Below are 19,253 nucleotides of genomic sequence, written 5' to 3' on the forward strand. Positions count from 1 at the left end.
TTATTATGAAAAGGCAGTTAAAGCAGATTCAACAGTAACTTTCAAAAAGATGATAATGGATACTCAGTGGATGTGATATATGTGAATTTTCATACAAAAAGTTGTTACATAGATTATGACTTGTGAGATTGAAAGACAATGTTGAGGAGCAGTTGGTTGTCAGACAGCAAAAGCTAGGATAAACAGATCATTTTAGGATAACAATGTATCCTGGTGGAATCCCACAAGGATATGCATTTGATACTAGCATCTACAGTCCATGTCAATTAAATGACTAGGCCAAAGTTCGTGTATTCAAGTTTGCAAAGTTAACTGGGAATGTAAACCGTGAAGAGGACACCTGAGAGACAGCCGCAGGGTAGGCACATTAAATCAGATGGATTGAGATGTGAAGAAGTGTGTTGTTAATCACTTTGGAAGAATGGAAAAGCAGAGTATGTTTTATTCATTGTACTCTCAAAAAAGTTTATTGATTTAGTCAAACATGAATTCCTTTTCATAAAACAGTGCCGAATTTTCTTTTTTGTGATTCTCCAACTGCCCTGTTACTAAGTATTGATACTTAAACATTTTCTGAAGATTGTAGTTTACAAGTTACTTCTTTTCTTATCTCTCTCCATTTTAAATACTCGCTGGCTTTAATGTATGAGAGTGGGTCTGTCTGTTGTGCCACAGAGAGCGCATAAGCAATTGTAGTCAATAAACACTCCATTGCTGACATGGCAGTACCATGGCTTTTGGATGCTAAGTTGCTGAGGTTTGTATTTGTTTTGTGATTCAGACCAGCATAGTTTTATTTTACTGAATTTAAAATATCAATGGGAACAATGGTTTTCCATTTGATTTGCTCCAACAACTTGACATGCCTTCTGTATATTAGATATTACTCATTTCTAAGCCTGGCAACTGGGTATGACAGACTGTGTTTTGACTGAAAGGCCACCACACCTTTACTTGATCCTATCTAGATGAGTGCAGGGGCCACTTAAAAATGATAAAGAACAGGATCCTTTTTTTTCCTCTTGACTATGACAGAATTCCTTGGCCTTAAGACATTGTGCACAGTGGTAGCGTCCCTGCCTTAGGGGCTGGAGTTTCAGGTTCAAGTCTTAGCTCTTGAATTGATGGCCAAAGAAGGTGCATCATAACAAGGTTATTATCCTTTGGTACAGTGCTTCCAATTTGCCCTTGGTAGGCAATGAAATTGGGGACGTTTCCTGGTCATCCAGTATCATCTTGTAACTCCAGTTGTTCTTGTGTCAACAGATTGTATTTGCAGGACCCAAGCAAGCGTCATCCACATTCCAAGATACCACTAAACCCACAAGCCCATTATTCCTCACCAGAAGGTTAAATCTCCCCATTAGTCGTGCCTGGACTGTACATAGCAAATGACTTTTGGTACAGAATTTGTAAAACTTCTCAAACTCAACAGTGTCTGTGGAGAGAAAGCAGAATTAACATTTCCAGTCCACTGACCCTTCTTAGAATTACTTCAGTTCTTCATTAACTCTGCTTTCTCCCCACAGATGCTGCCAGACCTGCTCAGTTTCTACAGCAATTTCTGTACTGATTTCAGATATTTGGCATCCGCAGTTTTTTTTTTCTTAAATTTTACTACCTATGTTTCTCCCTGCTATTCGTAGATCATTGAGCCCCTGCAGTGTGGAAACAGGCCATGTGGCCCAACAAGTCCGCATCTACCCAGACCCATCTCCCTCTAACCCACCTAAGCTACACATCCCTAAACTCTAGGGGCAATTTAGCATGGCCAATCCACCTAGCCTGCACATCTTTGGACTGTGGGAGGAAACCGGAGCACCTGGATGAAACCCACGCAGACATGGGCAGAATGTGCAAACTCCACACAGACAGTCACCCAAGGGTGGAATTGAACCTGGGTCCCTGGCATTGTGAGGCAGCAGTGCTAACCACTGAGCCATCGTGCCACCGTTTAGTGGGAGATGTTTTGGCTGGGAGTTCCATTTGCTGTATTTTCTAGGGACTTGCACTCTGATTCAAGGAGGCTCTTTTCTGCAAGTTCTGCTTCATGTACAGCATGTTGGTTGAGACAGTGGCTTTTTGGTTGTGTTTTTTCCTCTAAGCCCCTTCTTTGACCAAAGAAGACTGAAGGGAGATAGAATTTGCACAGCATTTGTGGTGCTAAGATCAGATTGTCCTCTTTAGTTATAAAAGCTGCTTTCTAATGATATTTTCTTTATCCACCCAGGCCCATACTCTGGATAACATTGCTTATATCATGCCAGGCCTTTGACCTTTAGGGACTGTTGGAACTGGAAGAATAACAGAAAACAACTGAATAATATATTGTCCATAAAAACTTGGCTGTGAAGGAACACATGTTCTGTACCCTTTCCCATAGTATTGCAATTATTATTGAATGGGGTGAAAGTCTGGTTTTAAACATTCAAGACAAGGTAAGCCAGATACTGGAGGCTCAGTGGGAAGAATATGATTCACCATAGAGGTTGTGGATTGACCAGCATTATGTGGGATCACTTCAACGCCAAATATGAAAACAAGCGCTGGATCATCTTGTGCTGAAACCTAATTGTTATCATGGGTACATGTCATCTTGTAAGTCTGTAATGTTTAAAAATGTATATTATAATTTTTTTTGTTTCAGAACTGCTAATCTGGAATAAAAGAAAATGTTAGAAATATGTAACTACTCAGTTGCCCACTAAAACAAGAAAATGCAGTGTTCTCATGGAAGCACAGATTCATTGGTGCCAAACCTACCTTTAACTTTTAGTTGCTCAATTACCTGTTATATATTTGCAGCATCTTTTCTATTTCAGTTGAATTATATCATATCATTGAAAATGCAGTTTGTTGTTTCACAGCAGTTCCTATTCTATCCTCGGTACATTAACTTAGTTTAATTCTCCCATGGATTCTTTTTGGTGTGTAGATACTCTCATATAGATCCGTTGCTTTCAGCACAGCTTGTAAGGATTGTAATTAATTTTCCCATTCCACACTTGATTCTCTGCATAGACTGCCCTCATACAGAATCATAGGATTTACCTTATACTTGTTTTAGACAAGCAAAGCCTTGTAAAATTTTGTCTCTTTGACCATTATCTTTTAGCTCTTACCCTTTCCTTTCCTGAACAACTTTGACAAGTACTTGGGTAGTTGATCGTGGTTTTGTTTATTCGCTCGCAGGTTGTGGGAATCATTGGTTAGGTCAGCACTTATTCTCCATCCCTAATTATCCTGGAGAAGATAGTGAGTTTGCCATCTTCCTGAACCATTGTACAAGACCTTCATAGTACTGTTTTGGAGGGAGTTCAAGGATTTTGTCCTAGTGACACTTCAGGAATGGCAATATACTTCTAAATTAGCGTGGTGTGTGGTTTGGATAGGAAGTGCAAGTGACGGTATTCCCATATATCTGCTGCCCTTGTCTGTTAGATGGTGCAGGTCACAGATTTGGAAAGTGCTGACAAAGGAAGTGAGTTTGGACATTTGGTGTTAAGATCAGAGTATTTTGTTAAGCTATTTCTGTCCTACCCTTTTTCCAACTCACTACAAAAATTTCCTCTTCAGGTATTTATTGAATTTGCTTCCATGTGCTTTTAGGCAGTGCATTTCAGATCACACCTAGCTGCATTAAAAAAAATGTATCATTTGGCAATCTGTGTGCCCTCTGACAGCTGTCACTAGAAACAATTGCTCTCATTTAATTTCAATATCTCATTACTGTCCCAGTAGTTTCTTTGTATGAACGTTATTGTACTAACCAGATAGCATTAAAATAATGTTTTTAGTAATGGAGAGTAATTACCTGCCCATTTGAAACAAACTGGTTCTGTAAGTGCTCTAAAGAGTCATGTTGGACTCAAAATATTAACTTTGTTTCTCTCACCACATGCTGCCAAACTTGTTGAGTTTCTTCATAACTTATTTTCCTGAATTACTGTGTAGCTGGTTTTCAGTTCAGGATTTAGTTCAATACAGATGGTAGCTTCAGATGTTATGCTTAATCTTTACTTAAGCACCTTGGGATATTTTACCACAAAGATGCTCTACAAATACAAACTGTTGGAAGAAAAGTAACACCATACCTTTGCTTTGCTGTATTTTCCAGTTCTTTGCTGTAGGGTAATGCTGTCTTTGGGGTCACTCCGTAGCAACTTTTCAGAAATGAATACCATCTCATGTCAAATACAGTCATCATCAAGAAAATTTCTCTGCATGGAGAGTTTGTGTTTGAGCCAGTAATTATGCATCTGTATCATAGTTTAAAATTGCACAATAAAACTGTGGTGATTTTGTCAAATTGGTTGAGACATTCAAAACAAGGTTTGAAAAATTCAGTGACAATTTGCCTTTCATACAACGACTTTTAATATAACAATGCTGTGTAGATCTTCCATTTGTTTGCAGGCAGGGCTGTAGTGTTGGCACAGAGTTGTTTTGTAATTTTTGCAATGGTTCTGCAGTTGTCATATACAAAAGTCTTCCAGAACGCAACAGGTTAAATGCAGGAAGCATACCCCTCATGGTTAGTGTTGGTGAGAATTTGCAGGGGGGAGGGCAGGTGGAATTAAAATGAGTAGAATCCCTGCAGTGTGGAAGCAGGCCATTCAGACCCACCTCCCTATAGCACATTGCTAGATACTACCAGGCAATTTAGCATGGCCAGTCCAACCAATCTGCACATCTTTGGACTGTAGGAGGAGTTCAGAGCACCTGGAAGAAAACTGAGCATGCAATTGAACCTGGGTCCCTGGTGCTGTTAGGCAGCAGTGCTAACCACTGAGCCACTGTATTGCCCAAGATATCCAATCAGTGAACACAGTCTCAGAATAAAAGGGTGGGACATTTGGGATTGAGATAAGGAGGAATTTCATCATTGGAGAAATTGAATCTTTGAAGTTCTGTACCTCCAGACAGCTGTGAAGGTTCAGTTGTTGAATCTGTTCAAGATCAGCATGAATAGATTGCTGAATAATAAAGATATTAAGAGATGTGGGGATTGTGCATAAAAATGGTGTTGAGGTCTAGAATATTGTATCAGGTTGAAAAGGAGTGGAATGGCTTACTGTTGCTTCTCTTTCCTGTGTTCCGATCATTAGGAAACCATAAATTATTTTGACACTTGGGGCAGGCGATTGTAAGTATGCAGGTGAGATTTGAGTATGAGTACAGCCAGCTATCTATTACCAGAATCATATATTATTTGGAGAACTGCTCACTGAATCACAATATGAATCTATTTCTGTTGTGCCATGACTTCAGTTCCCCTCGTGATTTTAATGAGCAAATTTTAAATATTCCTTCTCATATTACCTTATGTGAGGATGGAAAATATGTATGGTTCTGTTAAATACTTGCACTGTCAATTATCCCCGACCCATTTTAAAGGGTTAAATACCATTCAGTGAAAAGATGTTTCTTTTGAAATGTTGTAATGTATTTTATTTTCATCCAGTTTAATTACAGGGGGGAGTTAGATTTCCTGTGACATGAGCCTGCTTCTGCTGCCCCATCTGTCATTGGATCAAATTCCTGCAAATCCCTCATAGCACAGTGTATATATCTATACCCCATCGACTTCAGGAATTCAGGGGCAATTAGGGATGGGCAACACTGCTGATACTGACAGCGTTGCTTGCATTCCCATAACACATTAGAAAGATTTTAAGCAATGATCAGACGAACATTTTGACAGATTGAATGGAAATATAAACCTGTCCAGTTCTAGGATGACCCTTAATAAGCACACAAACTGACTGCAATGTAATCAGGCTAAACCAAAGCAATACACCTTTCCAAAACAACTGGCTGGCCTCTTCACAACTGATATCTAAAGAAATGAGAGTAGGAGTAGGCCAATCAATCCCTGGAGTCTATTACATCAACATCATCGTGGCTGATCAGATTGCAATGTCAACCCTCCTTTCCTGCCTATTCCCCAAAATGGCAAAGTCTCCATTACTGTCAGGGAAAAGAAATCGTAGGCTGACCAATTCTGAGGGAAAACAAATCCTCCTTGTATCTATCTTAAAAGGGAAAGTGCTTATTTTTAAATTTGTTCTGGACACTCTCTTGCAAGGCCAGACATTCTCTCAGCATCTTCCTTGTCAGATTCCCTCAGGATTATACGTTTCAAGAAGATAAACACCTGTTCTTCCAAATTCATGCTACATTTCAGGTACAAAGATTTTGGTTTGGATGAAACTTTGAGCCCAACTTGCTGAACTCTGGCTTTTTCACTGAGCAATAGATTTGATTGTTTGGGCAATCAGTGAGAAATTCAAGAGCAACAGGAGGAGGCCATTCAATTCTTCAATCTTGTTCCAACCATCCAGCTGGAGTTATAAATTCAAGTCATGTAAACGTGTACCTCATAACCCAAAACAGGTCTCTGAAACTGTTTCTTCACATCTAATTGCATTTGTTTTTTCACCTCTGTGATCAGAATTTGGGTGCAGCTCAGATGACCTATTTCTTTGTTTCTTCTGGCTAACAGATCATGGAGATGGCAGCTGAGGGAATAGAAAATGTCAGAATCACAAACAGCAGAGGGTGTTGTTGGAGCTGAGTACCAGGATCTTTACTGTATCTGTCCCTTTGCCCTCAGCCATCTCTGCTTCTTTGCCCTTGTCCTCGCTCCCTGCTTGATCTGTCCATTACTCTTGACTGTATCTTCCCTGATATGACATGCTTCTATTGTGTGCTAGGAACATAATGTACCTCACCCTGATGAGCTGAAATCGTACACTAGGCCAAAATCCTCTTTGACACGTTCAGCCCAATTTTCACCCATTTCTGAGAGAAAACCATGGGTCACTGGACCTATTTTACCTTCAACATGAATACAGAGCTATCTTATTGTTCATGCTGTTTTCCTTTCTACTGTTGCTTTAGCACCACAATGAACTAATTTCCAAAACCTGTCCTCCCAAACACGGGTTGGATGTTGCCATTAAAATTTGTTTGTTTTTCCAAAAATAAAAGAAAATGTGTAAAAATTTAGAATGTTTTGCTTTTTTAAAAAAAACACCTTGAAATTTCCTAAGTGTCTTTTAAGCTGTCTTTAGTTGAGCAGTGTAAACTGTAGCTGTGTTGTACGTAATACCACATAAAAGATCAAGTTTTTATATTTGAGTCTGTCTTGGTCATCTTATTTCAGTAGGTTGTGTCAGCTGTTCTTTGTCAGCTACAGCTGGCTGGCTAGTGCTGAATAATATAATATCACAGAGATTAATATATGTCAGACAGGTCTAGCGTAGGATACTAGTGCAATCAAGTCTGATTTCTCCTCTAAGGTGAGAGGGGAAAGATTCAAAAGGGACTTAAAGGGCAACTTTTTCATGGAGAGTTTGGTACATGTATGTAATGAACTTTCACAGGAAGTGGTGGAAGTTGGGACAATTAAAACATTTAAGAGGCATCTGGATGGGTAGATACATGAATGGGAAGGGTTTAGAAGGATATGGGCTAATTGGGACTAGGTTAATTTAGGATATCTGTCAGCATGGACAGTTTGGACCAAAGGGTCTGTTTCTGTGCTGTACAACTCTGATTGTGTGAACTATCCAATGTCATTGTATGGCATTTGGTATTTAAATACTTGCCAAATGCAGCAGCAGCATTGAGTCCAGTGCTAATGACTCCTGCTACTCTGAGTGATTGAAGCTGCCTCAGTCTTTTATGGGTAACTTAATGACTCACCAGTAGTTTTTTTTTGAACTAATATAATCCTCATTTTTAAAAGACATTCAGGCTTCCACTGTGGATTTGAAAGATCACAAGATAAAATTTTGGCTTTTAAGGTTTAATTGGAACACTGACTAAAAGCAACAGTGAATAAATACTTTCAGAGATAGTAGGAACTGCAGACGGAGAATCTGAGATAACAAGGTGTAGAGCAGGATGAACACAGCAGGCCAAGCAGCATCAGAGGAGCAGGAAGGCTGATGTTTCGGGCCTAGACCCTTCAGAAGGTGCTGGTTGGAATGAATGGCACTACATCCACAAGCAATCAAGCAGGCTGCTTTGTCCTGGATGGTGTCGAGCTTGAATGTTGTTGGGGTTGCACTTGTTCGGGCAAACCGGGAGTATTCCATCACACTCCTGACTTGTGCCTTGTAGATGGTGAACAGGCTGTAGGAGTCAGCATGTGAATTACTCGTCACACTATTCCTAGCTTCTGACCTGTTCTTGTACTCACTGTGTTAATGTGGTGAGTCTAGTTGAGTTTCTGGTCAATGGTAACACCCAGGATGTTGGTAATGGGGGAATTCAGTGATGGTTACACCATTGAATGTCAAGGGACGGTGGTTACATTGTCTCTTTTATTGGTGATGGTTGTAGCCTGGCATTTGTGTGGCACGAATGTCACTTGTCAGCCCAAGCCTCAATATTGTTCAGATCTTGCATGTGAACATGAACTGCTTCACTGTATGAGGAGTCATGAATGGTGCTGAACATTGTGCAGTCATTGACAAACATCCCCACTTCTGATGGAGGGAAGGTCATTGATGAAGCAGCTGAAGATGGTTGGGCCTAGGAGAGTACTCTGAAACTGAGATGATTGACCACCAATAACCATGACCATCTTTATATGTGTCGGGTATGACTCCAACCACCAGAGAGTTTTTCCCCGATACCCATTGATTCCAGTTTTGCCAGGACTTTCAGTGTATTGAACCATAGTGATTTTCTACCTCCATCTCTTAGCTTACTCTCTCTTGGATTCTCACAGACTGAGACTGAAAGGTTCAGTGATATATGAAAAAAAAACAAACTGCAAATCAATGCTCCACTAGCTTCTTTTGAACTCCCTCCTCATAAAGCACATCTCCATGGCAACATGCATCAGATGGTCCTTGTATCCAGAGAATTTTTTAAAATTACAGGATGAGGATGTTGCTGGCGAGGTCAGTATTTGTTATCCAGCTATAATTGCCTAGAGGGCAGTTAAGAGTCAGTCACATTGACGTGAGAATCATAGAATCCCTGCACTGTGGAAGCAGGCCACTCTACCTGTTGAGTCCATGCTGACTCTCTGGACAGCATCACACCCAAACCCACCCCATCTCTCTACCCGACTACTAATCTGCCTAGCCTCTACATCCCTGGACATGATGGACAATTTAGCATATCCATTCCACCTAACCTGTACATGGACTGTGGGAAGAAACTCAGACAGACACGGGGAGAATGTGCAAATGCCACACACAGTCGCCTGAAGGTGGGGCTGAACCTGGGTCTCTGGTGCTGTGAGGCAGCAGTGCTAACCACTGAGCCATCCCTAGTTATAGTTTATATAGTATAGTTTATCTACTATTTACACAGATGCTGTGATAGTTGTTTGTAGGCCATCATGCATCTTTTTCTCAGCAAAACAACCATCCTCTGTTTTACCAAATCCAGCCACCTTTAGCCTCTCTATAACCAAGCCATCTGGATCCACTTCAACAGAATTCAAAATAATTCACATGACCCCCTTCACTCTATTTTCCCTGAAAAGGAGAGTCCCACAGTATTCTAAAACTTTACTATTGATAATGGTCCTTGTTACAAAATTTAATGTCATTGGAGCACTAGCGATCTGAAAGCATGTTAAGTCCTGATCCCCTGAATTTTCTGAAGCATTGGTGGTGCAAAGATTTTAAAAAAAAGGAACCTAACGCATTAAGTCAGTGAGAGGGGTGTGGGGAGGGAGGTTGAATGAGGGAGGCAAGGGAAGGTTTAGAAGACAGAGTCTTGGAGGCAGAAACATTTTGCTCCCTCACCTCTAGGTTGCAAAGGTGTCAGAGCAAGCAATGCATCTTATCTCAAACAGCAAATCTGTCATTTGCCATCGTCAAGAAATTCATGTAAAAGACCAAAAATAGAAAGGCGAGTTAAAGTGCATACAAAGAACAATACAGCACAAGAGCAGACCCATCGGCCCTCCAAGTCTGCAGTGACATAATTTGCCCTCCTGTACTAAAACAGTCTTCACTTGCAGAATCCATTTCCCTTTATTCCCTTCTTACTCATGTACTCATTTGTAGTAAAAGAAGTGCAACATAGGAGCTAAAGTAGTTGCTTAAAATCATGATATTGAGATCAAATGGACCAAAGTTAACAACTGAATATTCATTAAGTATGTATATCACTTGTAGTAGGTTTTGGTCAGGGTATTGTTAGAGTGTGCAATTTGAAGAAATCAGCAAAGGCCACATATATACACAACAGCGGGAGTAGACGGGTCCTTGCTTTAGCATCCCAGATAAAAGGTGGCATCTCTGACAATGCAGTACTCCCTCCATCCTACCTTTATGGGATCAAATCTAAAATCTGTGGACCTAAATCATGTAAGATGTTTATGACTGAATGAAAACCAGTACAGAGTATGTGAAGAGGGGTAGTAAAGGGGCATTAGAGATGTATGAGAAGGCTGGTGTTCATAGTTAAATTAGTTTAAATTTTTAATTAAAAGTCATTCTAAAAGTTAAGAGCCAAGAGAAACAAATATACCCCAAAAATAGATTAATAAAGGTAAAAGTTGGATGAGAAATTTAGTGAAATTGAGAATTATTGCTGAAGAGGGAGATGTTGTCAAATCTTTACATTTTGCACTTAACAGGACTAAAAGCAAGATGGCAAAATTCTAAATGCTGCAGTTTATTACTGGAGAAAAGGGTGCTGACTGGATGACAAGTTGACTCTAGTCAGGCCCCTCCATGGAGAAAGCGTCAGGAAATTATAGGCTCAAGCCACAAGGCTTGAACAAAGGCCTTTGGTTTACAGAGAACAAGTCTCTGCATATTGGAGACATGCTACTTCTAACAACTAATTTAGCCATGTTATGAGACTGGCCAATCAAGTTCCACTCCAGGACTCAGCACAAAAGTCAATACTGACACCCAGTGCAACACAGATTATGCTGCACTTAAATTGAGGTCTCATCTGTTCTCTTAGCTGGGTGTTAAAGATCCCATGGTATTACTTCAAAGATGAGGGGAGTTCTCACTGGTGTTCTTGCCAATAATCATCTCTCAATCAATATGACTTAAACAGAGGATCAGTTCATTTCCACACTGCTATTTGTGGAAGTTTGCTGCACTTCTGTATTGAGCATATTACAACAGTTAGTATGGAGAAGGTAGACTCAATTGATTCTTGGGATGAAGGGGTCATCTTGTGAGGTTAGGGCTCTGAATCCAATAGATCTTCAAAGAATGAGCACTGACAATATTTAAAAATATTAGATCCTGAAAGGACAGGAGTGAATGCTGATAGAATATTTTGCTCAAATAGGAGAAACTGGAACTAAGGGAGCACAAATAGGGTTTTCCATTTTAGACATAGATGAAGAGATTTTTTTCCTTCTTAATGAGTTTTCCATAGAATCACAGAATCCCTGTAGTGTGGAAACAGGCCCTTCAGCCCAAGAAGTCCACATCGACCATTGCAGTATCCCACCCAGACCCATCCCTTGGTAACCCACTCAAGCTACACATCCCTAAACATGACGGGCAATTTATTATGGCCAACCTAACCCGTACCTCTTACTGAATGGAATTCTCTCCCCAGTCAGTCGGGAAGGCTGGGCCATTGAATCATTTTAAAGCTGAGTTAGGCAGATTCTTGATTATCAAGACAGTCAGAAGTTATTAGAGAGTAGAAAGCAAGGTAGAAATGAGAAATAAACGCAGAAGTTGCTGGAAAAGCTTGGCAGGTCAAGCAGCATCCGTGAAGAAAAAGATCAGAGTTAATGTTTCGGGTCCAGTGACCTTCCTCAGAACCTTGGGTCACTGGACCCGAAACATTAACTCTGATCTTTTTCTTCACGGATGCTGCTTGACCTGTTGAGCTTTCCAGCAAATTCTCTTTTTGCTCCTGATTTACGGCATCTGCAGTTCTTTTGGTTTTTTAAAGGTAGAATTGAGGCCCTGATCACATCTTCAACTATCTTATCAAGTGCTGAGGTGGGTTTAAGAAGCTGAATGGCCATCTTGCTCTTAATTTGTATTTTTGTAATAACCCCTACATGGCCCATTGGGAATCACTAATTAATCTCCTTGTGGAGCCTGTTGAGTATGAGTTCCCTTGGTAACAGGCAATGGCCTGCCCAGCTGGAACACATCGCCTGAGCCTGAGGGCCCTTGTGGCACAGTGGTAATGTCCCTATCTCTGGGCTGTGAAGATTGAGGTTTCAAATCTCAGCTCTCCAGAACTGTATATTAATATCTCTGAACAGGCTGCTTTTTAAAAAATAAAGCAGACCAAGGGATGTGTCCTGGTCTGGGATGAGCCTTTGTACACGATTAGTGGCTCTATTTTATAAATAGTATTAATAGAGTCATACAGCACAGAAACAGACCCTTCAGTCCAATTTGTCCATGCTGACCAGATATCCTAAATAAATTTAAACCCAGCATTTGGCCCATACCCCTGTAAACCCTTCCTATTCATGTTCTCATCCAGATGCCTTTTAAATGTTGTTATTATACCCGCCTCCACCACTCCTATGGCAGCTACTTCCATACACGCACCACCTTCTGCAGGCAAATGTTGCCCTTAGGTCCCTTTCAAATCTTTCCCCTCTCACCTTAAACCTATGCCCTCCAGATTTGGACTCTCCTTCCCTGGGAAAAAGACCTTGGCTGTTCAGCCTATCCATGCCTGTCATGATTTTATAAACCTCTACAGCCTTAAAAGCTCCAGGAAAAATAGCCCCAGCCTATTCAGCCTCTCGCTATAGTTCAAACTCTCCAATCCTGGCAACATCCTTGTAAATCCTTTCTGCATCTTTTCAAGTTAAACAACATCTTTCTTAGAGCAGGGAGATCAGAGTTGAAAGCAATACTCAAAAAGCGGCCTAACCAATGTCCTCTCGCTACAACATGACCTCCTAACTCCTGTACTCAATGCACTGACCAATAAAGGCAAGTGTACCAAATACTTTCTTCATTATCTCTCTACTGCAAACCCAATTCCTTTGACTGCCTTGTTAATCAAGAACCCGTGAACAATGAATCATTCCTAGCCCTCTGTTAAGCAACATTCCCGTGGACTCTCCCATTTAGTCCTAACCTGATGTTCCTTTCCATTTGGGCTTCCTGAGTTATTAAATGTATATATTTTATCAAAGAAATTGAATAAATGCTTGAAGGAAAAACTTGTGGGGATATGAAGATGATCAGGGGAGCAGAACAAATTGGATTACTCTTCAGAAGAATTGGTCGAGACTCATTGGCTTCATTCTAAGTTGTTTCATTCTGATCAATGATTAAAGAAGATTAACAGAGGAGAGTGAAAATCCATGTTTAATCAGGTACAAAAGTAAATAACTATTATAAAAAGGAAGGGTTGAGCAGCAAGAAGGGAAATCAAAATTTAAAATTTGATACTTTAAAAAAATTCCCAGAACAATTTACTATCTGAACGAATGAGCATTGATTGTTAGACTTGTCCACCTCCTCAGCCAAAGCTGATGATAGACAGTCATTAACAGTTGCCAAGTTGCTAAAAAGCACTTACATTAGCAATAAACAAATCACTGTCCATTGTCAATTTAGTCATTCCCATTTCAGTGAATGTAATTCACAGGCAATTCTGGCTGCTGCCACTAGAGTACACCCAACACCCGTTCCAATGGGCAATGTACAGGATCTGCGCATTTCCCATTGAAGCCAGTCTGGATGTTGTCAACATCAGAAAAAAAATGTCTACAGCACTGTGTCATTAAGACACTGTCGTTAGTAAATGTCTGAGGCTGAATGAGACTAATCACAATGTTATATTTGACCTTAGGGTAGCTTTTGACTAGACAAATGTGCAGCCACTAACACTCCCAGATTTCAGCTCTTCTAATACCACCTGACTCCATAGAGCCATACAGCACAGAAGAAGTCCTTCAGCCCATTTAGTCTGTACTGACCCTATCTACACTAATCCCAGTATCCTGTACTTGGCCCATAGCTTTGAACCTTATGATATTTTGAGCATTCATGTGCATACTTTTCAAAGTTGTGAGGTTTCCAATACCATCTGAGATCATCTGGTGCTTAAATCCTCATCCATGTCTTTGCCACCTTCAGACCTGACTAAACCAACACACCTCTGACCGGCCTCAAACTACTCTTTATAAACTTCATATTACCAATGTGCTACTCAGACTAAGATACATCACCTATTCTGACCCCTCCATGCCTGCTGACCAGCAATAGCACCCCGTTAAGCAACATTTTGATTTAAAAATTCTCCCTCTGTTTTCAATTACCCACATGGTCTTACCTATCCCTATCTCTGGAATCTCTCCCAACCTCTGATGATGTGTTCCTCTAATTCTGGCATCCTAAGCTTCCCTGATTGGTTCACCATTGGTGGCTACACTTAAGCTGCCTGGGCCCTTCTGGAATTCCCTCCCTACATATCTCTATCTCACATTTCTCCTTTCAGAGACTGCTTAAAACCTACCTCCTTTGTTCTTCTTTGAAATAATGCCTTGGCAGATCTTTAATTCACTTCATACAAGTTTAAAATCTCCTCAAAGACAGCACCTCTGACACTAGTACGCTACAGTGACAGCCTTGAGTTTTCAGCTCAGCACCCAGACTGTGCCTTAACCTCACAACTTTCTGATTCAAAGATGTGTATGTTACCAACAGAGTGACAATTGATTCAATAGTGGGACAGACCTGTTCTTCGCTTCAGTGAGAGAAATTTAAATGAAAATGGTTTCTCACCATTGTGTAAAGCAAACAGTACAACAGCAAAACTGAAATGGAAAGGAATAACAAGCATCTGTATTTATAGAACATGTTTCAAATAATAACATGTGTAACAAAAACAGAAATTGTTGTAAAAACTCAACAGGTCTGGCACCATCTGTGGAGAGAATTCAGAGTTAACGTTTCAGGTCCAGTAAAGGAGGGTCACTGGACCTGATTTCAGTCCTCAGAAGGTGCCAGACTGGTTCAGTTTTTCCAGCAATTTCTGTTTTTGTTTCTGATTTCCAGCATCCACAGTTCTTTCAGGGTTTTTTCTTATAATAAAGAACGTGTGGTTCATTCAATTGGTTAGATTACCCCAGACTTGTGAGGAGATTGCCCTCAAGTTTTGGATAACCTGTCTTTTGGACAGGTCCTTTGTAGACAATTGCTTAATATCAATATAACATCTTAGGGATTTCACAACAGCATTATAAAGCAAATTTTGACTATTAGCAAGTAACATAAGGAAATATCCTGTAAGGTAAGATTTAGTCCAAGGTTTGGTTTTAAGGAATGTCTTAAAGGAAGATCCCAAAATAAGTGATTTATGGAGGGGATTTCAGAGATCAGGACCAAGACAGGCAACCTCTGGAAGAATCATAGCTGGCCACTGTACAGTTACCTAGAAGAATTGTGGAGCTTGGGAAGATTACAGAGATCTGGTGGCACAGGATGGTGGAAATGTTAATGAGAATTTCAGCAGTGAGTATTTTAAAATTGAGGCTTTGCTTAACTTTGAGACAATTGAGGCCAGCAACAGGTGAAGGGGAGTTACATCCTGGGGAGCAGAGCTTTGAACGACCATGAATTTACAGATAGTAGACCGGGGGCACCAGCTGTGAGCATGTTTGGCCAAGAGTGTGTTGCTGTACCTGTATCTGGCCATGAGTTGTTAGAACATAAGCACTTAAGAACTAGGAACAGGTGTAGACCGTTTGGCCCTTCAGGCCTGCTCCTCCATTCAATAAGATCATGGCTGATCTTTTCGTGGACTTAGATCCACTTACCCACGTTCTCACCATATCCCTTAATTCCTTTTTGTTCAAAAAAAATCTATCTTAGCTTTAAAAATGTTTCCTGAAGTAGTGTCAACTACTTCACTGGCAAGGAAGTCCATAGATTAACAACCCTCTGGGTGAAGAAGTTCCTTCTCAATTCAGTCCTAAATCTGCTCCCTCTAATCTTGAGGCTATGCCCTCTTGTCCTAGCTTCACCTGCCAGTGGGAATATCCTCTCTACTTCTTTCTTATCCATTCCCTTCATAATTTTATTTGTTTCCATAAGATCCCCCTCAATCTTCTGAACTCCAATGAATATAATCCCAATCTATTTAGATTCTCCTCATAAACCAACTCCCTCAACTCCAGAATCAACCTAGTGAATCACCTCTGCACCCCCTCCAGGGCCAGTACATCCTTCCTCAAGTAAGGAGACCAAAGCTGCATGCAGTACTCCAGGTGTAGCCTCACCAGCACCTTGTACAGCTGCAATATAACCTCTCTGCTTTTAACCTCAATCCCTTTAGCAATGAAGGGCAAAATTCCATTTGCCTTCCTAATTAGTTGTTGTACCTGCAGACCAACCTTCTGTGATTCATGGACAAAGACACCCAGGTGCCTCTTTATAGGCGCATGCTGCAACTTTTTACCATTCAAGTAATAATCCCTTCTACTATTACTCCTACCAAAATGTATGACTTCACATTTATTTACATTGAATTCCATCTGCCAGATCTTTGCCCACTCATTCAATGTATCTATGTTCCTCTGCAAAGTTTCACAGTCCTCTGCACACTTTGCTCTGCCACTCATCTTAGTGTCATCTGCAAACTTTGACATCCTACACGTGGTCCCCAACTCCAAATCATCTTTATAAATTGTAAATAATTGCGATCCCAACACCAATCCCTGAGGCACACCACTAACTGCCAGCCAGAAAAGCACTAATTTATCCCCATTCTTTGCTTCCTGTTAGTCAACCAATCCTCTATCCATGCTAATACTTTACCCCTAACACCATGCATCCTTATCTTACGCAGCAGCCTCTTGTGCAACACCTTGTCAAAGGCCTTTTGGAAATAAATCTGAATCTATATAATTGCTGTATCTGTATCCAGCCTTAAGCATGTTGCTGTTTCTGGCCATGTGTGTGTTGCTGAATCTGGAGACCTGGCCACGAGCTCGTTGCTCTCCAAGTCTAGAGGTAATATGGCATAAGGAAGGGCTTCAGCATATGTTGAGGATTTATCAACCCAACTCCAATTATAGTTGTAAGCTTTAGCAAAGTGTATTTTTTGAGCTGTTATCACATTATCAGCCATGTCCAATTGGCCCACACCTACGCTTACCTTCCCAGTGATACTGGAAAGCAGTCTGACTCTCCAGTTATCCCAAATGGAGGAGTAGTAACCTTTCTTTGTCATCTTCTATTCTTTTGCGGGATGTAGACATTGCTAATGCCAGGATTGTTGCCCATCTATAATTGCCCTTAAACTAAGATGCTTAATTTGCCAATTGTTATGGTCACCTACCCCGAGACTAGCTTTCAATTCCAGATTCCGAGGGGGTACTTGAAACCATGTCTCCTGGGCATTACCTTGGGCTTCTGGATTATATGGTCAATATCCTCCCTCAACGTCAGCAAAATAAAAGAGCTGGTCATTGACTTCAGGGAGCAAGGAAGGCCTGCCCCCTATCCACATCAACACAGCTAAAGTGGAGATGGTTGAGAGCATCAAGTTCCTAGGAGAAATGATTGCTGATATTCTGTCCTGGACTACTCACGTTGATGAGACAGTCAAGAAAGCACAACAATGTCTTTATCTCCTCAGGAGGCTAAGGAAAATTCAGCACAAAGTCTCTTACCAATTTTTATAGATGCACCGTAGAAAGCATTCTATCTGGGTGCATCATGGCTTGATAGGGAACTTCTCTGCCTATGACCAGAAGAAATTATGGAGAGTTGTGAACACAGCTCAGTCTATCACACAGGCCAACCTTCCATCCATTGAATAAAAACCGAAAGAACTGTGGATACTGTAAATCAGGAACAAAAACAGAAGTTGCTGGAAGCTCAGCAGGTCTGGCAGCATCTGTAAAGAAAAAAGAAAATCAGATCTAACATTTCAGGTCTGGTCACTGGACATGATACATTAACTCGGATTCTCTTCTTCAAAAATCTGCCAGACCTGCTGAGCTTCCAGCAACTTCTGTGTTTCTTCTATTCACTGACACCATGTGTACTTCTCTCTGCCTCAGAAAGTCAGCCAAAATAATCAGACCCTTCCCATCCCAATTTAAACACACTTACCAAAAGGTTCAACAGCAACTTCTTGCCTGCTGTTGTTAGACTTATGAATGGACCTCTCAATTTTCAAAGTTAATGTTGATCTTGTTTTTGTGTTCCTTCTCTCTAGCTGGAATATTGTATTCCTATCATTTTATGAACTTGATAATGGTATGATCTGCCTGTACTGCATGCAAAACAAAACTTTTTAGTTTAAGAATCAAATTAAATCAAATCAAAGTCATCACCACTACACAACTGTCTCTGCCATGTCCACCCCTACAGGTTAGGTACAAGAGAAAGTGTACCTCTTGTGAGAGGTCTAAGAATGACAGGCCATGGATCTAAAGCAATTGGCAAATGGAGGTAAAAGTGACATGAAAACCTTTCATGCAGCAAACTGTTGAGGTCTGGAGCACACTGTGCCAGAGTGAAGTGAGGGAAGGTTTAACTGAATCTTTGAAAGAACCGTGGATAAAAATCAGAAATAAAAACAGAAATTGCTGGAAAAACTCAGCAGGTCTGACAGCATATGTGGAGAGAAATCAGAATTAACATTTTGGGTCCAGTAACCCTTCTTCACAGTAGACACTTCCTGGAAAATGGATTAAGGATAAAGGATAACGTGCGGGTTTACAGACAGTAGGTGTAGGAAACTGTCCTAAATCAGACGTTCATTCCAAGACAGCGATGGACCGAATGGCCTTTTCTGCCCTGTGACAATTGTGACTCTTGCTCGAAATGGACTAATTACAGATTACAGCAGCGTAGCTAAAGATTAACCTTCGACTGTTAGACAACTTTTCAATATAACATAAACAATTTATGAGCTCTTGTGACTCAGGGATGGTGCTTATTTCTGAGTAAGAAAGCCGGGTAAAGTGCCGCCTCCTCCAGTCTTGCGACATTCACAACTCATTGCCTCGCGGGTTGCAATTTGCTGTAATCCCTCAGCCCAAACGGTAGGGGGCGGTGCAGCATTCGGTTCATTCGGAAGGTCTTTTCTTGGCACCTCTGGCCCTTGTCGCTAACTGGGGATGTGTCAGAGAAAGGGAGGGGAGGATGGAAATGAAAACAACGGTATAATCAAGCTTTTTTTAAAAAAAACGTTTTTCTTGCTATCAGCACTAGTACTTAGATAAAAGGCCGAGTCTATTTGTTTCCGAGCAAATATTATTCCTTCCTAACCTTTGACGGCTAGTACCCGTGGCGCCTTGC

At 40.8% G+C, this 19,253-nt stretch overlaps 1 protein-coding gene across 7 annotated transcripts in view; it reads left to right on the plus strand.

Moving 5' to 3' along the window:
- Positions 1–7,143, plus strand: part of hmgxb4a (HMG box domain containing 4a) — a 43,707-nt gene extending 36,564 nt beyond the window's left edge. For all 7 annotated transcript variants that reach the window (XM_048521135.2, XM_048521138.2, XM_048521134.2 and 4 more), the window contains one exon: positions 2,231–7,143. In XM_048521135.2, the coding sequence (XP_048377092.1) occupies positions 2,231–2,275 (45 nt within the window). In that variant the 3' untranslated portion in view covers positions 2,276–7,143. The remainder of the gene's footprint in view (positions 1–2,230) is intronic.
- The last annotated feature ends 12,110 nt before the right edge of the window (positions 7,144–19,253 follow it).

The sequence above is a fragment of the Stegostoma tigrinum genome, chromosome 38 (assembly GCF_030684315.1).
Source record: "Stegostoma tigrinum isolate sSteTig4 chromosome 38, sSteTig4.hap1, whole genome shotgun sequence".
Classification (NCBI taxonomy): Eukaryota; Metazoa; Chordata; class Chondrichthyes; order Orectolobiformes; family Stegostomatidae; genus Stegostoma; species Stegostoma tigrinum.